The sequence below is a fragment of the Capra hircus genome, chromosome 8 (genome assembly GCF_001704415.2).
Source record: "Capra hircus breed San Clemente chromosome 8, ASM170441v1, whole genome shotgun sequence".
NCBI classification, from domain to species: Eukaryota; Metazoa; Chordata; class Mammalia; order Artiodactyla; family Bovidae; genus Capra; species Capra hircus.
The window spans coordinates 112,440,888-112,459,432 of NC_030815.1; the positions used below are offsets into that span (position 1 = coordinate 112,440,888).

Here is an 18,545-nt window from a genome sequence, read left to right on the forward strand (position 1 = left end):
CTTGCACCACGCTTGCGTTTCTGCCATTTCCCCAGTTTATTTGAGAACAGTTTTTTCTGACATATATTCATATGACTTTTAGATCAGTTATTTCAAAGTGCGCACAAATTATGTACATTTCCCTATAACCAGGCGCTGACAAAAGAATACTTATCAATATTTAGGCATTCCAACATAAAAGGACTTTTTCCAACTTAATACTTTTTCCCACACAAGGTGATCTAAAATTGACATTTGGGCAATTACACACGTCGCGGACACAGTCCCTAAGCCGATAAGATAAACCAGCACATACGCCCTTCTCCCGGATGCGGCTGCATTTCCAGAGGCAAAGGGGTTCAGATGGGAACACATAAGGTGACTTCCTTATGAAATGAACCACACAGACACAAACCAGGAAGGAGTGAAGGTGAAGATGAGCCCCACGGAGCAGCTCCTCCCCATTCTGAGAGCGCCCGCGCCCTGAGCGAGTGGCAGCTCCCGGCGCCAGGCCCCAGGGGGCGGCGTGGGCAGGGCCCGGCCACAGAGGGAGGGGCCGCGCAGGCCGAGAGGGGCGCCTCGCTCCACTTCCCCATGCTCTCCCGGGCTCTGCTCCACTCTTCGACTGCTCCCCTGCTTTTGTAACTGGGCGTAGTGGGAGGTTTAGCTGGTCTAAGGAACTCTTACCCAAATAAACTACCTGAATCAAAGGTTTTTTATTTACTCTTTCGCCAAACACAAAGACTGACTTCCATCTACAATTATTTTTTCAGGTGAGAAACAGCGAGTCAACTGAAGAGAGGGCTGCAGCCTTGGCTCGGGAACGGTGACACGGTTGACACTGGACACACGGCCTGGGGGGACGAGCCTGGGCCACAGCGGGACGGCCGGTCAGCGAACCTTCTCCAGGAAGGCCCTGCAGCACCGCACACACTGCTGGTAGACGGTCTCAAAGTCGGCCTCGTTGCCCTGGAAGGACAGGGAGAGAGCAGAGTGACAGAGCCGCGCAGGAGTCCGCCTTCAGGGAGCCGGCCTCCGACCCCGACGGCAGGCACTCGTCTGTGAGCACCAGGACGGAAGTGAGACCACACTTACATAATAGGGATCTTCAATGATAAGCTGTTTCTGTGGATCATAGCTCCCGAGCAGTTCGATTTTCGCTCTGCAGTTTTTAACTTGATTACTTTTTCTATTCAAATCTCTGCAAAATTGAAACATGAACTTAGTTTTCTGATCTATGGCTTCCAGTTAAACTGGGACATCTGCTAGGGTTTTATGAAGTATCCGTATCAAAATCCAGCAAAAGTGACCTGATTTAAAAAGGAAACCAAACACTCGGCAGTTGGGCACAGCCTCCAGGTGGCTGCCCCCGCGGGCTCTCTCTCCCCCAGGCAAGGGGGCTCCGACGGCAGCAGCTTTCCACAGGATGCGCACCCTCAGGCCGGACAACAACTAGCACTCTTCTCTGAAGCACACGTCCAGGAAGACCCAGGGCCAGCAACCGAGCAAGAAGACAGGGCAGCACTCAAAAGCCACGAAGACCAGGTCCCAGAGGGTGGCAGGCTTCCTGGGGAGGTGTCCTAAGCGGACCCTACGGCCGTCTGCTCCCACCTCAGCCTTCTCACTCAGCTGTGTGGGGCCTGATCAACAACCTCCACAGGGGAGGCCAGCGTCTCACAGGAAACCTGCAGGCCTCAGAGCGCAGAGCCTCCCTGAGAAGCCACGAGGCTGAAACGAGAAGGGCGGGCAGGGCTGGGGTGGCAAGGGCTGTACCACCAAATGCCGAACGCCTCTGGGAACTTCTCTAATAAACATGCCACACAGAGCTCGCTAGCAAGATACTGCTGGTACTGAGAAGCTACTCAGAAAAAGGAGGCCAAGCAAGTGAAACACAAAACAGAAAGCTTACACGTTTTAATGAACTTAATGAAAGCCTAGTAAGCTCAGTGCATCCATACCTGTCCACCCCACAAGAGCGACTGAAGGAAAGAGCTTCTCTTAATGAAGCGTGTGCACATTTGCAGGTTAGCAGGGAGGCAGCCAGGGTGGCCTGTCCCCTTGGTGCGGGCAGACCAGGGGACCCTGCAGGCAGACTGCGGCACGCAGCTTGGTGCCTGCCTCACAGCGGCACACGGCCACACGGTCCTCTGAGCCATCAGATGCACTGTGCTCACTCAGCTTTGCACCGTTGGCACATTATATCATGTGGTTTGTTGGGTTTAATTCTCACACATGTGGCCCACCCTAGACTTCACAAGAGAGGCCCGGGGGACCGGTGCTAGGCACGCAGCGCTGCAGAAATGCCACCAAGTTCCCTCTCACCCAGATTTAGGTCCCGAGGGTCCAACCCACGTGAGGTGACAGAACGGTGGCGATGTGAGTCAGGCCCTGCAGAGCTGAGGCCCGAAGTCCGCCACATCCACCCCTGAGCCGTGAACCTGGGCACGTGATGAGCCCCTCTGCACCTCGAGTTCCCAGTGACAGGACGGGGCCAGCGTGCACTTTGGGGCTAGTGTTCTGGTGTGCAGAACCACTTTTCTCTAATAACTTAATCTGACAGCTTTTGTTTATAAACTGATTAAGGCAGTCAACAATTTAAATGGAGTAAAGTCTGTTTCGGTCAGTCTTTCTTTTGGGGTGGGGGTGGGGCAGCAATAAAGGGGAGTAAGATGAGACATAATGAAACACCGTGCTGTCAATGAGTCATCACAGCAATAACAAACTCTCTCTTCTGCAAAACAAAGAATCACCTTACATATCAGACTCATCAAAAGGCGTGCCTCAGTGTAAACACACCTATGAGACTCAATTCTAAATGACTGGATTTCTCACTCTTCTAAATAAATAATTCTGCATATTATGACCATCACTATTCATTAAAAGTTTAAGGTAATAAAAAAATCATTTGGACAACAAACTGCCTGGCCTATTACTGAAATGAGTCGAAGAGAAATACACTTTAAAAATGTGATTACCTCAGATTGCTCTCATCCATACATAGAATATAATCAAAAGTGGCAAAGTCTTCTTTGGTGACCTAAAAGCAAATGAGAAATCAAAACACAGTGTTTACATTCAGACCAATCAAGCCTAGAGGACCGAAAGCAACTTAAAAAAAAAAAAGCTATACTTGAATCTGCTACTAATTAAGTTAAATCATTTAGGGCACTTTAAAGATAAAACAGAGTTAACCTATTAATAATTTCCTAAAAGAAGTTTTATAAAGTTTCCTAATCATAAGGTGGCATTTTATAGCATCTGCACGCAAAGCTTATACTTCCTCTTAGACTTCTTAGAAACAAAGTGTGATGCAGCCAACTTATCACACAGTCCGTATCTGAGTGCTGCCCTTTACTCTCCAGGCACTCATTCTGAGCCCCAGTGACGGGCGCCCACTGCAGGGCAGACACTGTTCTTGTGGGGCTTCGCCCATGCCGGGCGGGCAGCTCACAGGAGTGACTGTATCTCATGGGAAAATAAAGCAGAGAAGAGGGGAGAGGAAGATGATGTGTGAGTACGGGTCAGGGAAGATGGACTAAGGCAGAAGCAAGGCTGTCTGGATCGTCTTTCTTCTGCCTGAACACGCACAGTTTGGACGTGACACGGGCGAGTACCGCTCAGCGCTTTTACTAATTCTAATCTGAACTTGGCATTTGGAGGGCTCCCCTCACAGCTCAGCTGGTAAAGAATTCGCCTGCAATGCAGGAGACCCCGGTTCGATTCCTGGGTCGGGAAGATCCGCTGGAGAAGGGACAGGCTACCCACTCCAGTATTCTTCGACTTCCCTTGTGGCTCAACTGGTAAAGAATCCACCTGCTATGTGGGAGACCTGGGTTTGATCCCTGGGTTGGGAAGATCCCCTGGAGAAGGGAGAGGCTACCCACTCCAGCATCCAAAACTAAGACAGAAACGCATGAGTAACAGTCTCTGGATCTTCCTCCTTCTGACTGAGTATCTATAATCTGGACACGACACAGAAGAGAGTGCCATTCAGTATTCTTACTAATTCTAACCTAAACTTTGCATTTTTTGACATTTATAAACACAAGCCTGCCAAAATATAAATGACAAATTATTTTATGATTTTTTACTGTTACACTGACAATAAGAAAGAAGCAACCATATTCAACGCTAATAACCTACGAGGGAAAAGAACCTGAAACAGAGCACACATAACAGCACCGTGCTGTACTCCTGAAACCAACACAGCACTGCAAGGTAGCTACATGTCGACTCAAAAAATGGCAGGAAGCGGGGGAAGGAGGAAGGAAAACATGACCCCAAATCAAAGGTGGAAGTAATTTCTAGGAATGCAGTTTCAATAATCATCTTCATCACTAGAAAAAGTCCCCTGAAATACAGTGGCACAGTGACGGCACAAGAAGACTCTGATTACCTGGTTAAGCAGAGCGCGATACTCGACCACAGTCAGTGTTGCAAAAGAACAGGAAATACACGCGTTATTCTGTTAAAAATGATGAATTCTGGCTCTCAGATGCATCTGCGTTAGTTTTCAGTATACTATATTAATAACATACTGGAATCAAACTTTGCTCACATTCCCAAGGTACTAGATTATTTCAAAATATATTAGAACAAATATTATAACTTATTTCCCCAAGTTAGCTGTCTGAAAATGTCCTGGGATTAAACATTGGTTTTAATTTTGCAAAGACTGTGACTGCAAATCCTTAAGTTTAGTAACTGACAGCTACATGTAGCTACATAATGTTAAGATATTAAAATAATTGTCAAAGAATTGACAATTAAAGAATGCATAGTAAAGGATTTCTGCTTGCAGCTATAAATGGAATAGCTGTGACAAAACAACCCTATTGCTAGAAAAAACTAGAACATGCCCATAAAAACTGAACACTTCTGCACAATCATTAACACACGCCCATGATGGCCAGGCTGAGAAAGGGCAAGATCCCACGTGCGTGCGCAGAGCCAAGTGTGCAAACCTGGAGACTCTCTGCCGCTGCAGGCAAGCCTGGCTACCTGAGAGGCTGACCTGCCAGAGGCAGCCGGCAGCCTGCTCCCACCCCCAGAGCACTTGCTGACCTTGCGCCTCGGCTTGAGGTCGGAAGAAAGGTCTTAAACTTTTTGGCTGCAGAAAGTTTTAACTCTTAAAATATTTACCAAAGTTGTTAAAAGTAAAACTGTATAAACTATTTGCTTAAAATAATAAAAATTCATTACTTGTTATTCTAACATTTTTGTAAATGAAAACAGCTGTATTTTCCACACTGAAACACAGGGAGGAGGACAGCTGCACTGGTTACATTTCTGCACATCTCTTTAGTATCTGCTTATTCAAGACAGGCGGTTATCCTGTGTGCTTCAGCGTCTGGTCGGCCGAAATACGCAAACCCAGCCTCATACAAGTCCACAGTTTAAAAGAAGTCTTTTAACACCCATTGGATGACTGCGGATATTCTTTGGTCTAACAGCAAAACTCACTAAGCAGTAGTTTCTCACAGGTTTCCTGCAATGCGGAATACGAATATGAAGTCGCATCCGCAAGCTTCTCCTCCTCTGCCCATGCTCACTGCCCAGTCTGACCCTTTGAATGGATCCCTCACTCACACATTTTGGCTGCATGACCGAGGGTCCCTGGACCCCACTGTGGGGATCACGCTTTAGACCCCCAGGAGGGGCTGCTAGCAGCATCTGAGGACACTGTGGTCACCGCAATGGGGGGGGAAGTGGGTGCTTGGCATCAAGAGAGCAGAACCATGCGGCCTCCCGGGCACAAGAAGCCTGGGCAGAAGCACCAGAGGTCAGCCAACAACCTCACCAGCTGGAGAAACTGGAGGTAAGGATGGCCAGAGGAGGAGGAAGACCCCAGACAGGGGAGCCTGGTCCCCTCAGGGTCTCTCTCAGAGCACCCGATGAGCTCCTAACAGACTCAGTGCAAGAAGCCAAGAGGACAGGGGGCTGGCGGCTGCAGGCCCAGGAAGGGAGAAACAGAACTTGGCCTCCAGACAGAAGCAGCCCCCCGATCAGGTGGGGTTCCGGAGTTCCCTCGAGAGGAGCTGGCCAGGATGGCCAGGGCCCCGTGAAGCAGGATGAGCTCCCAGTCAGCTCTGAACCAGACCCTCCCCGCCAAAGCGAAGCCCCGACAGCGAAGGACCTGAACCCAGAGGGTCCACACGGCTCACACATCGTGCTCGGCATTTAATCCAAATCAGCACGGAAGCAATGAACAAAGCGGAAGGAGAGCAGACTCACAGAGGACCCAGGTGTCAGTCACCAGAGCTTATTTTATCGGGTTGGCCAAAAACCTCATTTGGGTTTTTCCAGAATGTTACGGAAAATTCCAAACTCTTGCTGCTGCTGTCCAGCTGCTCAGTTGTGTCCGACTCTTCGCGGCCCCATGGACTGCGGCACGCCAGGCTTCCCTGTCCTTCACTGCCTCCCAGAGCTCGCTCACACTCAGGTCTGCTCAGTCAGTGACACCGGCCAACCACCCTGGCCTCTGTCACCCCTCCTCCTCTTACCCTAACCTTTCCCCGCGTCAGGCTCTGCTCCAATGAACTGGCTCTTGGCATCAGGTGGCCAAAGTACTGGAGTTTCAGCTTCAGCATCAGTCCTTCCAGTGAATATTCAGGGTTGATTTTCTTTAGGATTAACTGGTTTGATCTCCTTGCAGTCCAAGGGACTCTCAAGAGTCTTCTCCAGCATCACAGTTTGAAAGCATCAATACTTTGGCGCTCAGCTTCTTTGTGGTCCCACGCGCATACATGATTACTGGAAAACCCACAGCTCTGACTACATGGACCTCTGACAGTAAAGTGGTGTCTGGTTTTTGATATGCTGTCTAGGTTTGTTAAAACCTTTTTGGCCAACCAAATAAAAAGTTATGATCAGAACTGTTCAAAAAAATATAGGGCAAGATGCATAATTTTACCCGAGAGCTGGAATCAATTTTTAAATGAAATAAAATAAAATTTCTTAAATAAAATAACAGATATCAGATATTCAATAAAGGCTTATAACTGTTTGAAAACACAGAAAGATTAGTATATCACAAAACAGGTCAGTAGAAAATCTCAGACTAAAAACTAAAGTGAAAAGGATGGAAAAAGTAGAAAAGTCGTAAGAAATTAATGTTTAAAATACACTTAGGTTGAATTTCAGAGGAATGAGGGGAAGAAAAATATACACAGATAACAGCCCAGAATTCTCTGGTAAAAAAACTGATAAAAACCATCAAGACACAATTCAGGAAGTGAATGAAGCTGACCACATCAAATTGCTGGAAACTACACACCAAAGAAAAGCTGGAGATGGCAGAAGAGAACGGCAGCAAGCGCAGGAAGCAACAAAATCAGGGTGGAGCGGCTGAGCCCTTCCCGCACGGCTAAAGCAGGAACGCCGCCGCTGTTGGCGCAAGTCTCCAAGAGAAGAGAATGCTAGGCCACCTGTGTTACGAGGCCGCTCCACCCAGAGGCGCTGGTAGACAGACTGCCACTAACTGTGGAGAGACACCGAGTCCACAAATGGAGATGCCTGAAGCTTTGCTATGAGCGATACGGAGAATCTCACAAAGGAAAACACGGACAGAGAGACACGCACTAGAGGGTCCCACTGCCGTAGAGGCAAGAGGTTCGAAGGCGTTCTGAGTGGGGCCCTCTGCAGCAGAGGAGGGGAGCTGGTGAGACGCAAGATGCACTGAGCGCCCAGACGTCTGTGTACGTGTCAAACGAAGCTCACTGGAAAGGAAAGGATGCCCCGTAAGGTAGACAGCGCTGCAGAACTAACCGGATGTGAGCTCACATACGCCAGAGAGCGATTCACACGTGACGCAGAGGAAAAAGCACCCTACATGTATTTTGTCTGTTAAACTCAGGTTTAGTGGAAGCATTATAGTTCTCACACAAGTTGTGACACGGAGAGGAAACCTGTAAACATTAGAAAAGGCTAAAAAAGAGCAAAGGTCCGCTGTGATACTGACATGTCTTACTAGGACTTTGAAATTTTAAAATAAATCACTGTTGAGAATTTTCTTAAAAGCAACAAGGAAAAGAGAAAGTAGTTTATGTGGAGATGCCGCTTCTAAAACGGGTAATGATTTCATCAGCAATAACTTTCCAGCTTTGTTTTTTTAAGGCATGTGTATTTAAAATACTTCGTTCGTGCCCATTTTTATTATAAACTTAGTATATGAAAAATAATCTGATCTTAAAAATAGAAAACATGAAAATATGATTGCTCATAATTCTCAAGGACTACTCAAAATATTTAAAAAACAGAAAGTAGAAACTGGCAAGGAATCCGAAACCCTGAAGAGATTAGAGTGGAGAAATGATATAAAAAATGTTTCATCTCTGTCCAGCGAAATTCCACTTAAGAAATGGTTTTTCAATAGTTAAACAGTAAACTGTTAATACACATAGTCAATTGACATAGCCAGAAAATTAGTTCACAGATCTCAGAATAAATTAAGACAAAAATAATCTATGTATTACTAATTCCTGAGACATACACGTGCTAAAAGTATTTCTATAGCAATTTTGTTTTGTGAATTTTCTGGCTCACATTCCACCAAATAAACCTGCAATTAAATCCAAGTTCTACTACTTGGCAGCTGGGTAACCTTTAATAAGTCATTTATTTTCTCTCTGGAAGTGTTTCTTGATCTGCAAAATCTGTTTGTCAACCACTTTCTCCCATAATTGATAAAAATTAAGATAATTGATAATAATTTAAAATATGATGCATGGCAAAGCAGCCTGCAAAGTTTTAAGTGGAGACAAGATTTAGTGTAACAATGACTGAAGGATCTCTAGCTAGTTTTACAGAAAGTTCTGATTTAAGCACTAGTACTCAATTACAGTTTCCACGCTGCCATCCATACTTATAAACATGCGACATGTTTGACAAGCGATTTTGAAAGAGTTGGCTTCTCATTTTGAAGGTCTCACAAGCTCTCCTCCAGGCGTGGGCTGCCATGCTCTGGCACCAAGCCACAGCCCTTCTCGGGGTATGCGCGGTTCAGCTGGCATCCCAGTCCACACAGCGATACAAAACGAAGTTCGAAGGTTTTAGGTTTTTTAAAACACCCGCTGAATCTCCACAATACAATCGTACTGATAAAGTAACAGCTCCCGTAGAACAGCACAGCAGTCGGGAAGGAGGCCTATTTCTGCAGAAGCTGGTCCCCATGGCTACAGAAGTTCCCGGTGCCAGCATGCTCTGCAGCTGCTACACAAGGAGGGCCAGGGCTGGCTGCCCTTGGGCCCCGAAGTCTCGCCAGGCATGCCTCCACGGAGCCCTCACTCCCCTACCCCACAGTCCCATGTGAGTCTGGAACCCTACAGGCACCCACCAGGCCAAGTGGCCATTGAAATGTGTTTTAATTTAAAATTCAGCTCCCATCACACTGGCCACACCTCAAAGCTGCAAGAGCCACATGCAGCTGGTGGACTCCACCCTGGAAAGCAGGTGAGATGCGCAGCCTCGATGCAGAATGCTCTGCTGGGCCGCATTCCAGAACCCAAGCTCAGAAGTAAAACTGCTCTGTGCAGAATACGCATCCATAAAAATATCAGCATCACCCTGTGTTTCCAAGGCACTTCACAGGTGGAGGTGTTTTTGTATTAATGGCAGCACAGTATTCTCTTGGGTTGGCCAAGAAGTTCATTCAAGTTGTTCTGTAAGATGTTATGAAAAACCCAAACAAACTTTTGGGTCAGGCCAATAGCAACAACCTTGCAGTGGAGGCAAAATAGGTCACCGTGGACCAGAATATAACAGGACACCAGAAATAAAAAGGACACGACAGCTCAGGGCACCCAGCGCTCAGCCAGGGCTCTCTCGACCTCGGACTCTAGAAAGCCAATTCCAAGGCCGCACAAACCCTTCAGAACTGTGGACCCAGAACGGGTGCACTGTGGCTGGTTCAGCCAACGCTACATAAACACATTCACTCCACGTAAGTCTCATTAAGCTTCTCAGGTTAGGGGATCAGTGTATAAGAAATTAAACAAAGTCTCTTCTACCTGTCTTGCTTTATGGGCTGTGTTAATGCCATGATTTCTTAGGCAGCTCACAGCTCTTGGATCTGGTGACCGGCCCACGTTCCAGTCAGAAACAGCGCCACTGTCAACGACCCACTGCAACATAAAACACACAAGCGCACTTTCAAGGCCAAGTACGGTACCTGCCGGGCAACGTGACTCATGGGGATGCCATGCTTCTTCATGCAAGCCTGCCCCCGGTAATCAGGAGGGTTTCCTAGTTCATACGCGGATGTCGCTGCGCTGTCTATCCTCCACTGCAGGGGAAAGAAAGAGTTCTCTTCACAATTTTCTGCCCCAAAGCCAATCAAGTTGGCCTCTTTAAGACAGTGAACGGTACTTACATGATCTGAAATGCTTTGATCAGTTACAAGTTTCCTGAAAACCGCTTCTGCGATGGGTGATCGACAGATGTTGCCTTAAAGAGAGGTGGGGGAGCAGAGAGTGAGCATCTGGTTTGAGGGGGTGCAGGCGCTGAGCCCCGCGGCGCACAGGCTGCAGGCGGTGAGGGGGTGAGGCGCACTCGCCTCTTCGCGGTGGCTGCCACCAGCGCGCCACAAGGCCCAGCGAGACAGCCGACCCAGCCCCACTCTGACTGCAAGCCAAGCATCCAGACACACAAAGCACCAACGGCGAGGACATTAGGAACCAGAACAGTTAGGGCCAAAATCACCCTCTTCCAGTTTGCATCACTGACCCAGAAGCTAATCAGGAAATCAGTGAAGTGGGTTGCAACCAGTCTGATTTAAAATGATACAGAACACACTTTTAAAATATGTACTTTCAAGTATACTGCACACAATAAAGCAATACGTTGTTTCATAAAATACAGAAGCAAATACATTTAGGCCTAACAGTGGTTCTACACAGCCTTCTACTAAACGACCTGTGCAGAGCCCTTGCTTGAGCGCCGTGCACCCAGGAGCTGGCCAGCTTGGGTAGGGACAGTCCTCCAAGCCGTCCAGTCTGCCCAGAACTTTTATCAGCTGCAAGTTCATGGATTTCCAGGACCACCCTCAGTTCAAACTAGCTGGCCACAATTTTGGGGGTCTGCACCTGATGTGAAGAGCTGACTCACTGGAAAAGATCCTGATGCTAGGAAAGACTGGGGGCAGGGGGTGAAGGGGTGACAGAGAATGAGATGGTTGGATGGCTTCATCAACTCAATGCATATGAATCCGAGCAAACTCCAGGAGGTCGTGAAGGACAGGGAAGCCTGGCGTGCTGCAGTCCAAGGGGTCACAAAGAGCTGGACACGACTTAGTGACTGACCAACAACAGGTTCAGTATTTCTCTCAAAGGACTGCAGAATTCAGGAAGACGTTATAGTTTCACTATTACAAAAAGACACAGACAGAACCAGCCAAACTCAGAGGGCACAGTGAAGATTCTGGAAGAGTTCTAAATAGGAAACGCTGGTCTTCAGGGACAGGTCATCTTCCCATCATCCATGTGTGACAATACTCAGGGTACTGCCAATCCAGGATGCCACCCAGAGCTCCAGTGCCAAGGACTTATTGGGAGTAACTATAATTAATTTATAGCTTAATTAGCTATAATTAAACTCAATTAAAACAAGAAAATAAATGCTGATAGAACAGGAAAAGAAGATAACAACATTTCTTATAAGAAAAAAAGAACAATTAGGCTGGTCTGTAAAGGATGAAAAGTACTTATCAATAAACACTGATTAATTGTAGGAAAAGGCCACCCGGCACCACTGAGCTCTCACTTCCCATGGTGCTGGCTGGACACAGCAGCAGCACACACCCTCCAGCTGGTCCACTGCACAGAAACACCCAGTACTCACAGTCTCGCCAGAACAAGCCGTTCCATTCTTCTCTGCTATCACCCTTACTGATGGCAAACGTGACACTTTTCTGCACTTCAGTCTGAAAAAGGTCCGTGTCAACGCTTTGAAGGAACAAGACTTTCACCTTTCAGAAACGCACTGCTGCTCCTGCCCTGCATACAGGCTGCCGAGTGAGACGGCAGACGGGGCCTCGAATCCCATCAGGGCGCCACGTCTCACCCTCCACCACATAGGCTCGCTTCCAATGGCGGCTCTCCCTCTTGTGGCAATCATCCTCTTCAGTCCGGTCTCAACACAACCCCTGAGCTCCCCACCGCTGCTCCAAGTCCTCCAAAGGCTTAGCTCACTCAGTGACCCAAGTCCAGTCTCAACACAACAGCTCAGCAGCCACAACCCCTGAGCTCCCCACCGCTGCTCCAAGTCCTCCAAAGGCTTAGCTCACTCAGTGACCCAAGTCCTTACACAGCCTCACCAGGTCCATCCTCCACAGGACCTAATATGGGTCTGAAAACTAGAAGTCAGGACCCACCACCTTTGTATACAGTTCTCAATGCTAAAAATAATTTCTACGTTTTTAAGCGACTGAAAAAGCTCAGAAGTACAGTATGTTGTGGCATGAGACTGTTACGCAGAATCCAGATTCCAGGGGCACGGCCGGTCACACCAGGCACGACAGTTCGTGCGCTGGCGGGGCTGCTTCTGCACTGCGCTTCTGGTGTGGCCGGCGAAGCACACATACCTGTTCTCCAGCTCTTTAAAGGGTTTGCTGACTTCTGCCTCAGAACACTCACTGTACGTGCACCAAGAATGGACAAGTTTCGGAGCCACTGGGCGCGGAGAAAACGAGTCAACATTATCTCCAAGTCCTCGGGAACTGAGGCAAGTCCGTCCAGAAGCAACTCGGGCACCGGGCCCAGTGCTGCGGCTTCGCTGCTGTGTCGTGAACATGGCCAGAACCCTCATTTCAGAATCTTTCACCTGCTTTCTTCCAGGTCCAGGATACTTTTCCAAAATACCCTATGCTTGCTTCCCTACTTTTTCCAAGTCTTTCTTCAAATGGCACCTTCTCAGTAAGGCCTCTCCCCAAAACCCTTCTTTCAACTGCGCTCCACTCCCATCTGCCCCTCCTGCCTTAAGTGTTAACACCAGCTAACTGAGTAGCCAAATACTTGATTGTTGATGACACAATGTGAGCTCTGGAGAGGCAGGGATTGTTGTCTGTTTCCCTCACCACTGTATCCCCAGCACTCAGAACAGTGCCTGGTACCATGGCAGCTGCTGGAAAAAGCGTACGGAAGGAAAACACACACAAGCAGATATCTGCCATCAAGAGCCAGCAGAGTGCACGTCAGCCTATCAACACCGCTAAGTAAAACACGCACAGCAACGGAACCCTATTAGCTACTCAACATAGACCGAACCACCCTTTAACAAAGCTGCTGAGTCCATCAGTCACCTTCAGTGTAGAGCTTAAAATCAAATGGCGCCCACTTCAACGTGAAACAAGGAAGCCTCTCACTTTTTCCTTCATAGATATTCAATTCCACAAATACTTGAATACATTTTGTCTGAAAGCTGTAAACAGAAAGAAAAATAAGCCACAGTCATTGCAGCAGGCTTTCAAATAATCATAATAAAATTTGTGTGAGGAAAGATGTCTATAAAGGGTCATGGGAACAATTACCTGTACCAAGAGGAGCTGGAAAAAGTAAAGAAGGGAATGCTTGGGTCTGACCTTTTAGAAAGCTTCTCCTGGAAAAATGCAAAGTGAGTTCCCAGGAAGACGTACACAGTGGACGGCACGCTGAGCAGATGAAAAGCAAGGGAGCAGGCAGCCAGAGGGCGTGCGGGTAGGAAATAGGAAGCCAGGGAGAGCGGAAAAGGCCAAGCCGATCTCTGCGGTCTTCTGGAAGAGCGCACCTTAAGAGGAGTGGAAAAGCTACGCTTCTGCAGGAAATGCAGACTCATCCAGAGCTTTTTATGGACTACTGGCCATTTAGGCCTTTTCCTCTGGGAATTAAGGAGATGGGGTGGAAGTGCTGAGGTGCGGTATCAAAGGAAGAGTCCTGAAATCTAAAGGGACACTGAACCCTATTTTAAGAAAGGAAGGCTGATTGCTGAAATCTTAAAAATGAAATAATTTCGAGCTGGAAAGTACCTGAAGAATTAAAAGGGAGAAAAATACCTTCATTTCATGCAGAGAAATATTGGCATGTGGGGCTGTTACACAGCGACCTAGAGAATCAAATCTCCCGGGTTTGAATTTTACAAGAAATCCTAAGCCTTCGCACTCCATCTGCCTTTAAGTGCGCTCCATCTGCGAGCCTGAGGCAAGGAAAAAGGCCAGCAAACCAGTGCTATCGTGGGTCTCGGGTATCGGAAGACCCTTAAAGGTCAGATCAGTTCAGCGGCCTCGGGTTTACCTGCAGGGGAAGGAATTATAGGCAAGTACGACGGCAAGAGCCCCGGCTTGGAGTGCAGATGCTGCAGGTGAGCGGGGACCCGGGCTTGAGAAGACCGAACAAAAGCTAGAGACCCAGACCTGCACAAAGGAGTCGGCTCAGTCACCGGACTTAGAACCAGGCTTGTCAAGAGCACCCCGCGTACAGAGCCGCCCGGCGGCCGCGGGGCGCAAACACGGGGCGCCGCGCACCGACCACCCTCGGGTCTCCCCTCTCTGGCCGCCTCCCCAGCACTTTCCCTGGTTCAGCGGCGCAGCGCAGCTCAGAACGCGTGACGCCCTACCCAGCCCTCCGGGAAGCTCAGAGCGGGGCTAGATCGGCGCCGTCTCACCCAGACACACGAACAGCACCGACTTGGTCACCTGCTCAGCCATCTTCCCGCGCGCGCAGAGGCGCCCAGTAATAACGTCGGAGCGCTTCCGGCGCGGCGCCTGCGCACTGCGAGCGGCCCGCCGGCGCGCCTGCGTAGTCCGGCGCCGACCTCCGGGGCGAGCGGGCGGTTTTGCGCTTGCGCAGTCTGGCCCCAGCGCCGCCGGCTGGAGGCGGAGCCGCGAGCCACCTGGAGGCCTTGGGGGAGGGGGCGGCGGGGCGGCGCCGGGAGCCACCTGAGGGGGGAGGGCGCCGGGGCAGAGCGGGGCTCGCGCCGCCGAGGGCCGCCGGGGCCGGAGAGGGCGTAGCCCCGGGCCGCAGGGGTTCGCGGAGCCGCAGGGCGAAGCCAGCGCGGCGGGGCCTGCCCGCTGCCCTCGGGTCCTCGCGGGCGCTCAGGTGAGCGCGCGTCAGCGAGCCGCCAGCTGCGCGTGACGGCCGCCCTCGGGGGCGGGGCCGCGCGCGCCGCCCGAGACCTGGGGCCCCGCCCCCGCCCGCCGGGGCCGCGCGCTCGCCCACCGCCGGCTGCTTCCGGGCCCGAGGCCGGGCGCGCCCCCTAACTGCGAGTCCGTGCCAGGCGGGGCTCCCGCGGCGGGAGCGTGTGGACCCGCCCCTCACCTGGCCCAGGTGTGCGCCGCCCGCCGCGGCCTCACCTGCGCAGGTGTGCGCCGCCCCCAGCGGCCCCCGCCCGGGGGCGGAGCCGCGGCGGCGCCCGTCCTCTCCCCGGGCGCGGTGCGCAGCGCCGGGGCGCCGGAGCGGGCCAGGCTCGGGGTCGCGAGTGAGTAGGGGCGTCGGCGCGGGCCTCTCCTGGCCTCGGGGCTGCCTCCGGGCCTCCGAGTCTCGCTGGGGAGGGTCAGTCTTCGGGGGAAGAGGGAGAAGCCGCGTCTCTGGGATTGTTTGCCGTTGCGCGTCTTTTACGGCTGTCATCCCACACACAAGCTGTCAGAAGTTAAAAGGACTCTCCACAAACGTGGTTGTGATGCGAACTCAGGCCCCGTCGATGCGATAAACAGACAAGCTTTTCTTGTTTCCAGTTTTCCGGTTATCATTCATTTTATACGAAGCCAGGTGTTAGCTGCTGTCCTTTGGTTCCCTGTGTGTAAGTGCAGGTCATTCTGGACCTCTGTAAGAGCCGTCTGGGCTGCGTCGGCCTCTGACTCGGGCAGGAGTCCGGGTGCTGCCCTTGCTCCGCGACCTCCTGAGGCGTAACTGCCCGGCCCTCCAGGCTCAGCCGCGCTTTGCGGGTATCGCTTAGCCCGGCTCTGAGAGCCCTGGACATCGCTTAGGGGAGACTGACTGCAGCCCGGCTCTGAGAGCCCTGGACCCCGTGTCTCTTTGCTGTGGTAGTTTTTCCTTGTTTAAAGAAGCAGGAAACTGCTCCGAGTTGCTAGATGACCAGACGGTAATGAGATGGACCCTGCTAGGGGGAAATGTGTCGTTTTCACTCCCTCTCAATTGGAGTGTCGCCACTGCTGCTGCTGCTGAGGTTGAGTTGGAGAGAATGACACAGGGGACCCCTGCCCACAGACAGTAGGAAGCTGATGGCCCCAGAATGTTCTACCGAAAGGGCGAGGTTTCTAGGTTTTATTTTATATACAGAACATGCAGTGTTCTGCGTTTTTGTCCTCGTGAGACTTTTATTGGGATGTGAGAGATGCCTGAGCTAATAATGGGTTTGTCAGACACTGCACACACCCTGCTCGGAGAAACAAGTCTCCAGTGGTTCTGTTTAGTTCTTTGCGTGGCCTGCTGTTGAAATACCTGTGCAGTGACCAGCTGCAGGAAGGAAGTTGTTACTTCCAGCCTGTTTATCATGGTTAAACTAAGGAGAATTGGTTACCTGGTTTACAAATGTTCTATTTAAACAAAGTTTCTAAAAACTTAGTTAATACTGCCCCTCATCGTTTGAAAGATTAAAAAAATTATTTAAAAGAAATTGTTGCTCATCAAGAGTGATTTGATGCTTTTATTGCATTTAGGAAATTTTCTTAGGGAGTTTCTCTCTGTTTAGAAATTAGGAAGTGGTGTTTGGAAAGGAGACTGCTGACAAGTCAAGGGGATGCTGCTGCCAGGTCGCTAAGTGGCCGGTGGGCACAGCTACGTGCAAGTAGTTGTGGTAAGACGCCGTCCTGTGCAGCTGAAGACCTTAGCACACTGAATTTTATTTTCTTTGGGAGGAATCAATTTTTCACAGTCAGTGATCGGACTAGAGTGGCATATAGTCTTACTCTGAGCCAGGATCACTCTTCAGCTTGAGAAATGGTAAAGAGTAAAAGTCAAGGGTCTCCTTACGCTGGAAGTTATGGGTCTCGTTACTCTTCTGTCCCCTATCCAAAGCCTGAAGTCAGGGGAACAGAAAAGAGGCAAAGGCCGCGATAATGTTTGGGGTTCAAATGATCCGTGTGGTTTGAAGTTTGGACTAGAAGGTTAATGACCTGACCAGAGGGGCCCATTTTGATTTCTAGAACTGACAGACTTTGTCTCCTTAAGACAAAGGAAGCAGTTAAGCCTGGATCACAGAAAGATAAGAACTGGTTTAAGAAACAATGGCCATAGTTATCAGGCAGTGGTATCCATGATGATGGTATACTAATAAAGCTAAAGACAATATTTCAAAGGTTTTTGAAAGATCACATATAAAGTTTCTTTTAGCTAAGACTTATAGCCAAACTAAAAATTTGTAGAAAATTTCCTATAGATAGCCTTCTCGTAACTGAGACTCTGTTGAGGAAAATAATATATTGGATGCTTGTCGTCAACAGAAGGAAAGTTTGGAAGCCCTTGAAGTCTTACAGTGTTGAGGTGCTGGGAGAGGCCGTTCCCCTCCTGCGTTCATTCCAGACCTCTGAAGGGTCAGACAGGAAACTAGCCAGTCTTCTCTCCTAGGTGGCAACTTTCTCTAAGTAGATTCTAATGTCCTGGTTGCCCCCAGTGCCCCCAGCCCTGAGTTTAATACCCTCTGATCAATACGGAAATTATTTCTACATCTTAAGGTCATTTCAAGGTTTTGAGGTCTCAAAAGTAAAAATTTTCTCCTCAGTATTAACAAAAAAAGTCCTCTCAATTAAAAAAAAAGACGACTTAGTACGGGAATTTTTGATTATTCTAGTTACTTTTCGTTTTATTTCATTCTTGGCTGCACAGGGCTTTGCTGCAGGGTGTGGGCTGCTCACTGTGGCGGCTCCTGTTGCGAAGCACTGGCTCTAGGCATGTGGGCTCAGCAGTCGTGGCTCAGTTGCCCGACAGCCTGTGGGATCTTCCAGGACCAGGGATCGAACCAGTGTCCCTTGCATTGCAAGGCAGATTCTTAACCAGTGGACCACCAGGGAAGCCCTCTTTCAGCTACTCTAGAGGAAATTCTGCCTCTGTGTTCTTGGCTTGAGGTTTGGCACCCATCCTCCTCTTAGGAGGAAACTCAAATATTTATGTATAGGTTGCTTTGCCTTGGAATTCAAGAGACTTAAAACTTTTATGAATGTTCAGATGCAGACCATGACTTAATAGTGACCTGTATCTTCATAACTCAGCAACATGATGATACCAACCTTCTGATGAGACCGTGCCCCTCTGCCTCATGGTCAGCAGAGGAAGAGCCGCAGCGTGATACTGAGGACTGCTACTGAGGCCTGTCTCCAAATCATCATTGTTACTTGTTGGCTCTGACAGAGAAATTCACTATACACAACTGTGATTGGGCAATATGCTTTTATTAGAGATTCAGTAGGATCTGTGCTATTCAAATGCATTAGCCAGGCTCTCCTGGAGTTCAGCTGAACACGAAGCTGTCCTCACCATGGTCAGCCTTGTGACACCCGTTCTCAGTGACCAGGGCTGTGTCTGGCACTCCGGCTCAGTGGTCTGCAGGCATCCCAGCTGGATCTGAATTCCCCAGCCCAGTAG

General features: G+C 49.5%; 2 protein-coding genes across 5 annotated transcripts in view; one reads left to right on the forward strand and one right to left on the reverse strand.

Moving 5' to 3' along the window:
* On the reverse strand, positions 13–14,831 carry ACP1 (acid phosphatase 1, soluble). Of its 4 annotated transcripts, XM_013966321.2 has the most exons (7): positions 14,611–14,831; positions 10,349–10,422; positions 9,987–10,100; positions 4,376–4,444; positions 2,955–3,016; positions 1,075–1,180; positions 13–948 (listed from the first exon to the last, which is right to left on the reverse strand). In XM_013966321.2, the coding sequence occupies exons 1-7, from the start codon at positions 14,651–14,653 to the stop codon at positions 871–873; spliced, it is 546 nt and encodes a 181-aa protein (XP_013821775.1). In that variant the 5' UTR covers positions 14,654–14,831; the 3' UTR covers positions 13–870. The 4 variants fall into 4 exon arrangements, 3 of the variants coding, with proteins under 3 accessions (XP_013821775.1, XP_005684428.2, XP_013821776.1); XM_005684371.3 differs by lacking the exons at positions 4,376–4,444; positions 9,987–10,100 and adding an exon at positions 10,148–10,261 and having other exon boundaries at positions 14,611–14,819; XM_013966322.2 differs by lacking the exon at positions 4,376–4,444 and having other exon boundaries at positions 14,611–14,732.
* Positions 15,300–18,545, forward strand: part of SH3YL1 (SH3 and SYLF domain containing 1) — a 68,302-nt gene continuing 65,056 nt past the window's right edge. Inside the window, exon 1 of the mRNA XM_018052743.1 lies at positions 15,300–15,423. Within this exon, the coding sequence (XP_017908232.1) occupies position 15,423 (1 nt within the window). The 5' untranslated portion in view covers positions 15,300–15,422. The remainder of the gene's footprint in view (positions 15,424–18,545) is intronic.

Bases quoted from the DNA above. Each gene is read 5' to 3' on its own strand.
- ACP1 (XM_013966321.2), bottom strand. From the start codon at position 14,653: ATGGCTGAGCAGGTGACCAAGTCGGTGCTGTTCGTGTGTCTGG. The intron at 10,101-10,348 runs GTAAGTACCGTT...TTTATGTTGCAG, and splicing joins ATCAAAGCATTTCAGATCAT to TGGGTCGTTGACAGTGGCGC. The intron at 3,017-4,375 runs GTAATCAGAGTC...ATTTGCTTTTAG, and splicing joins ATCGCGCTCTGCTTAACCAG to GTCACCAAAGAAGACTTTGC.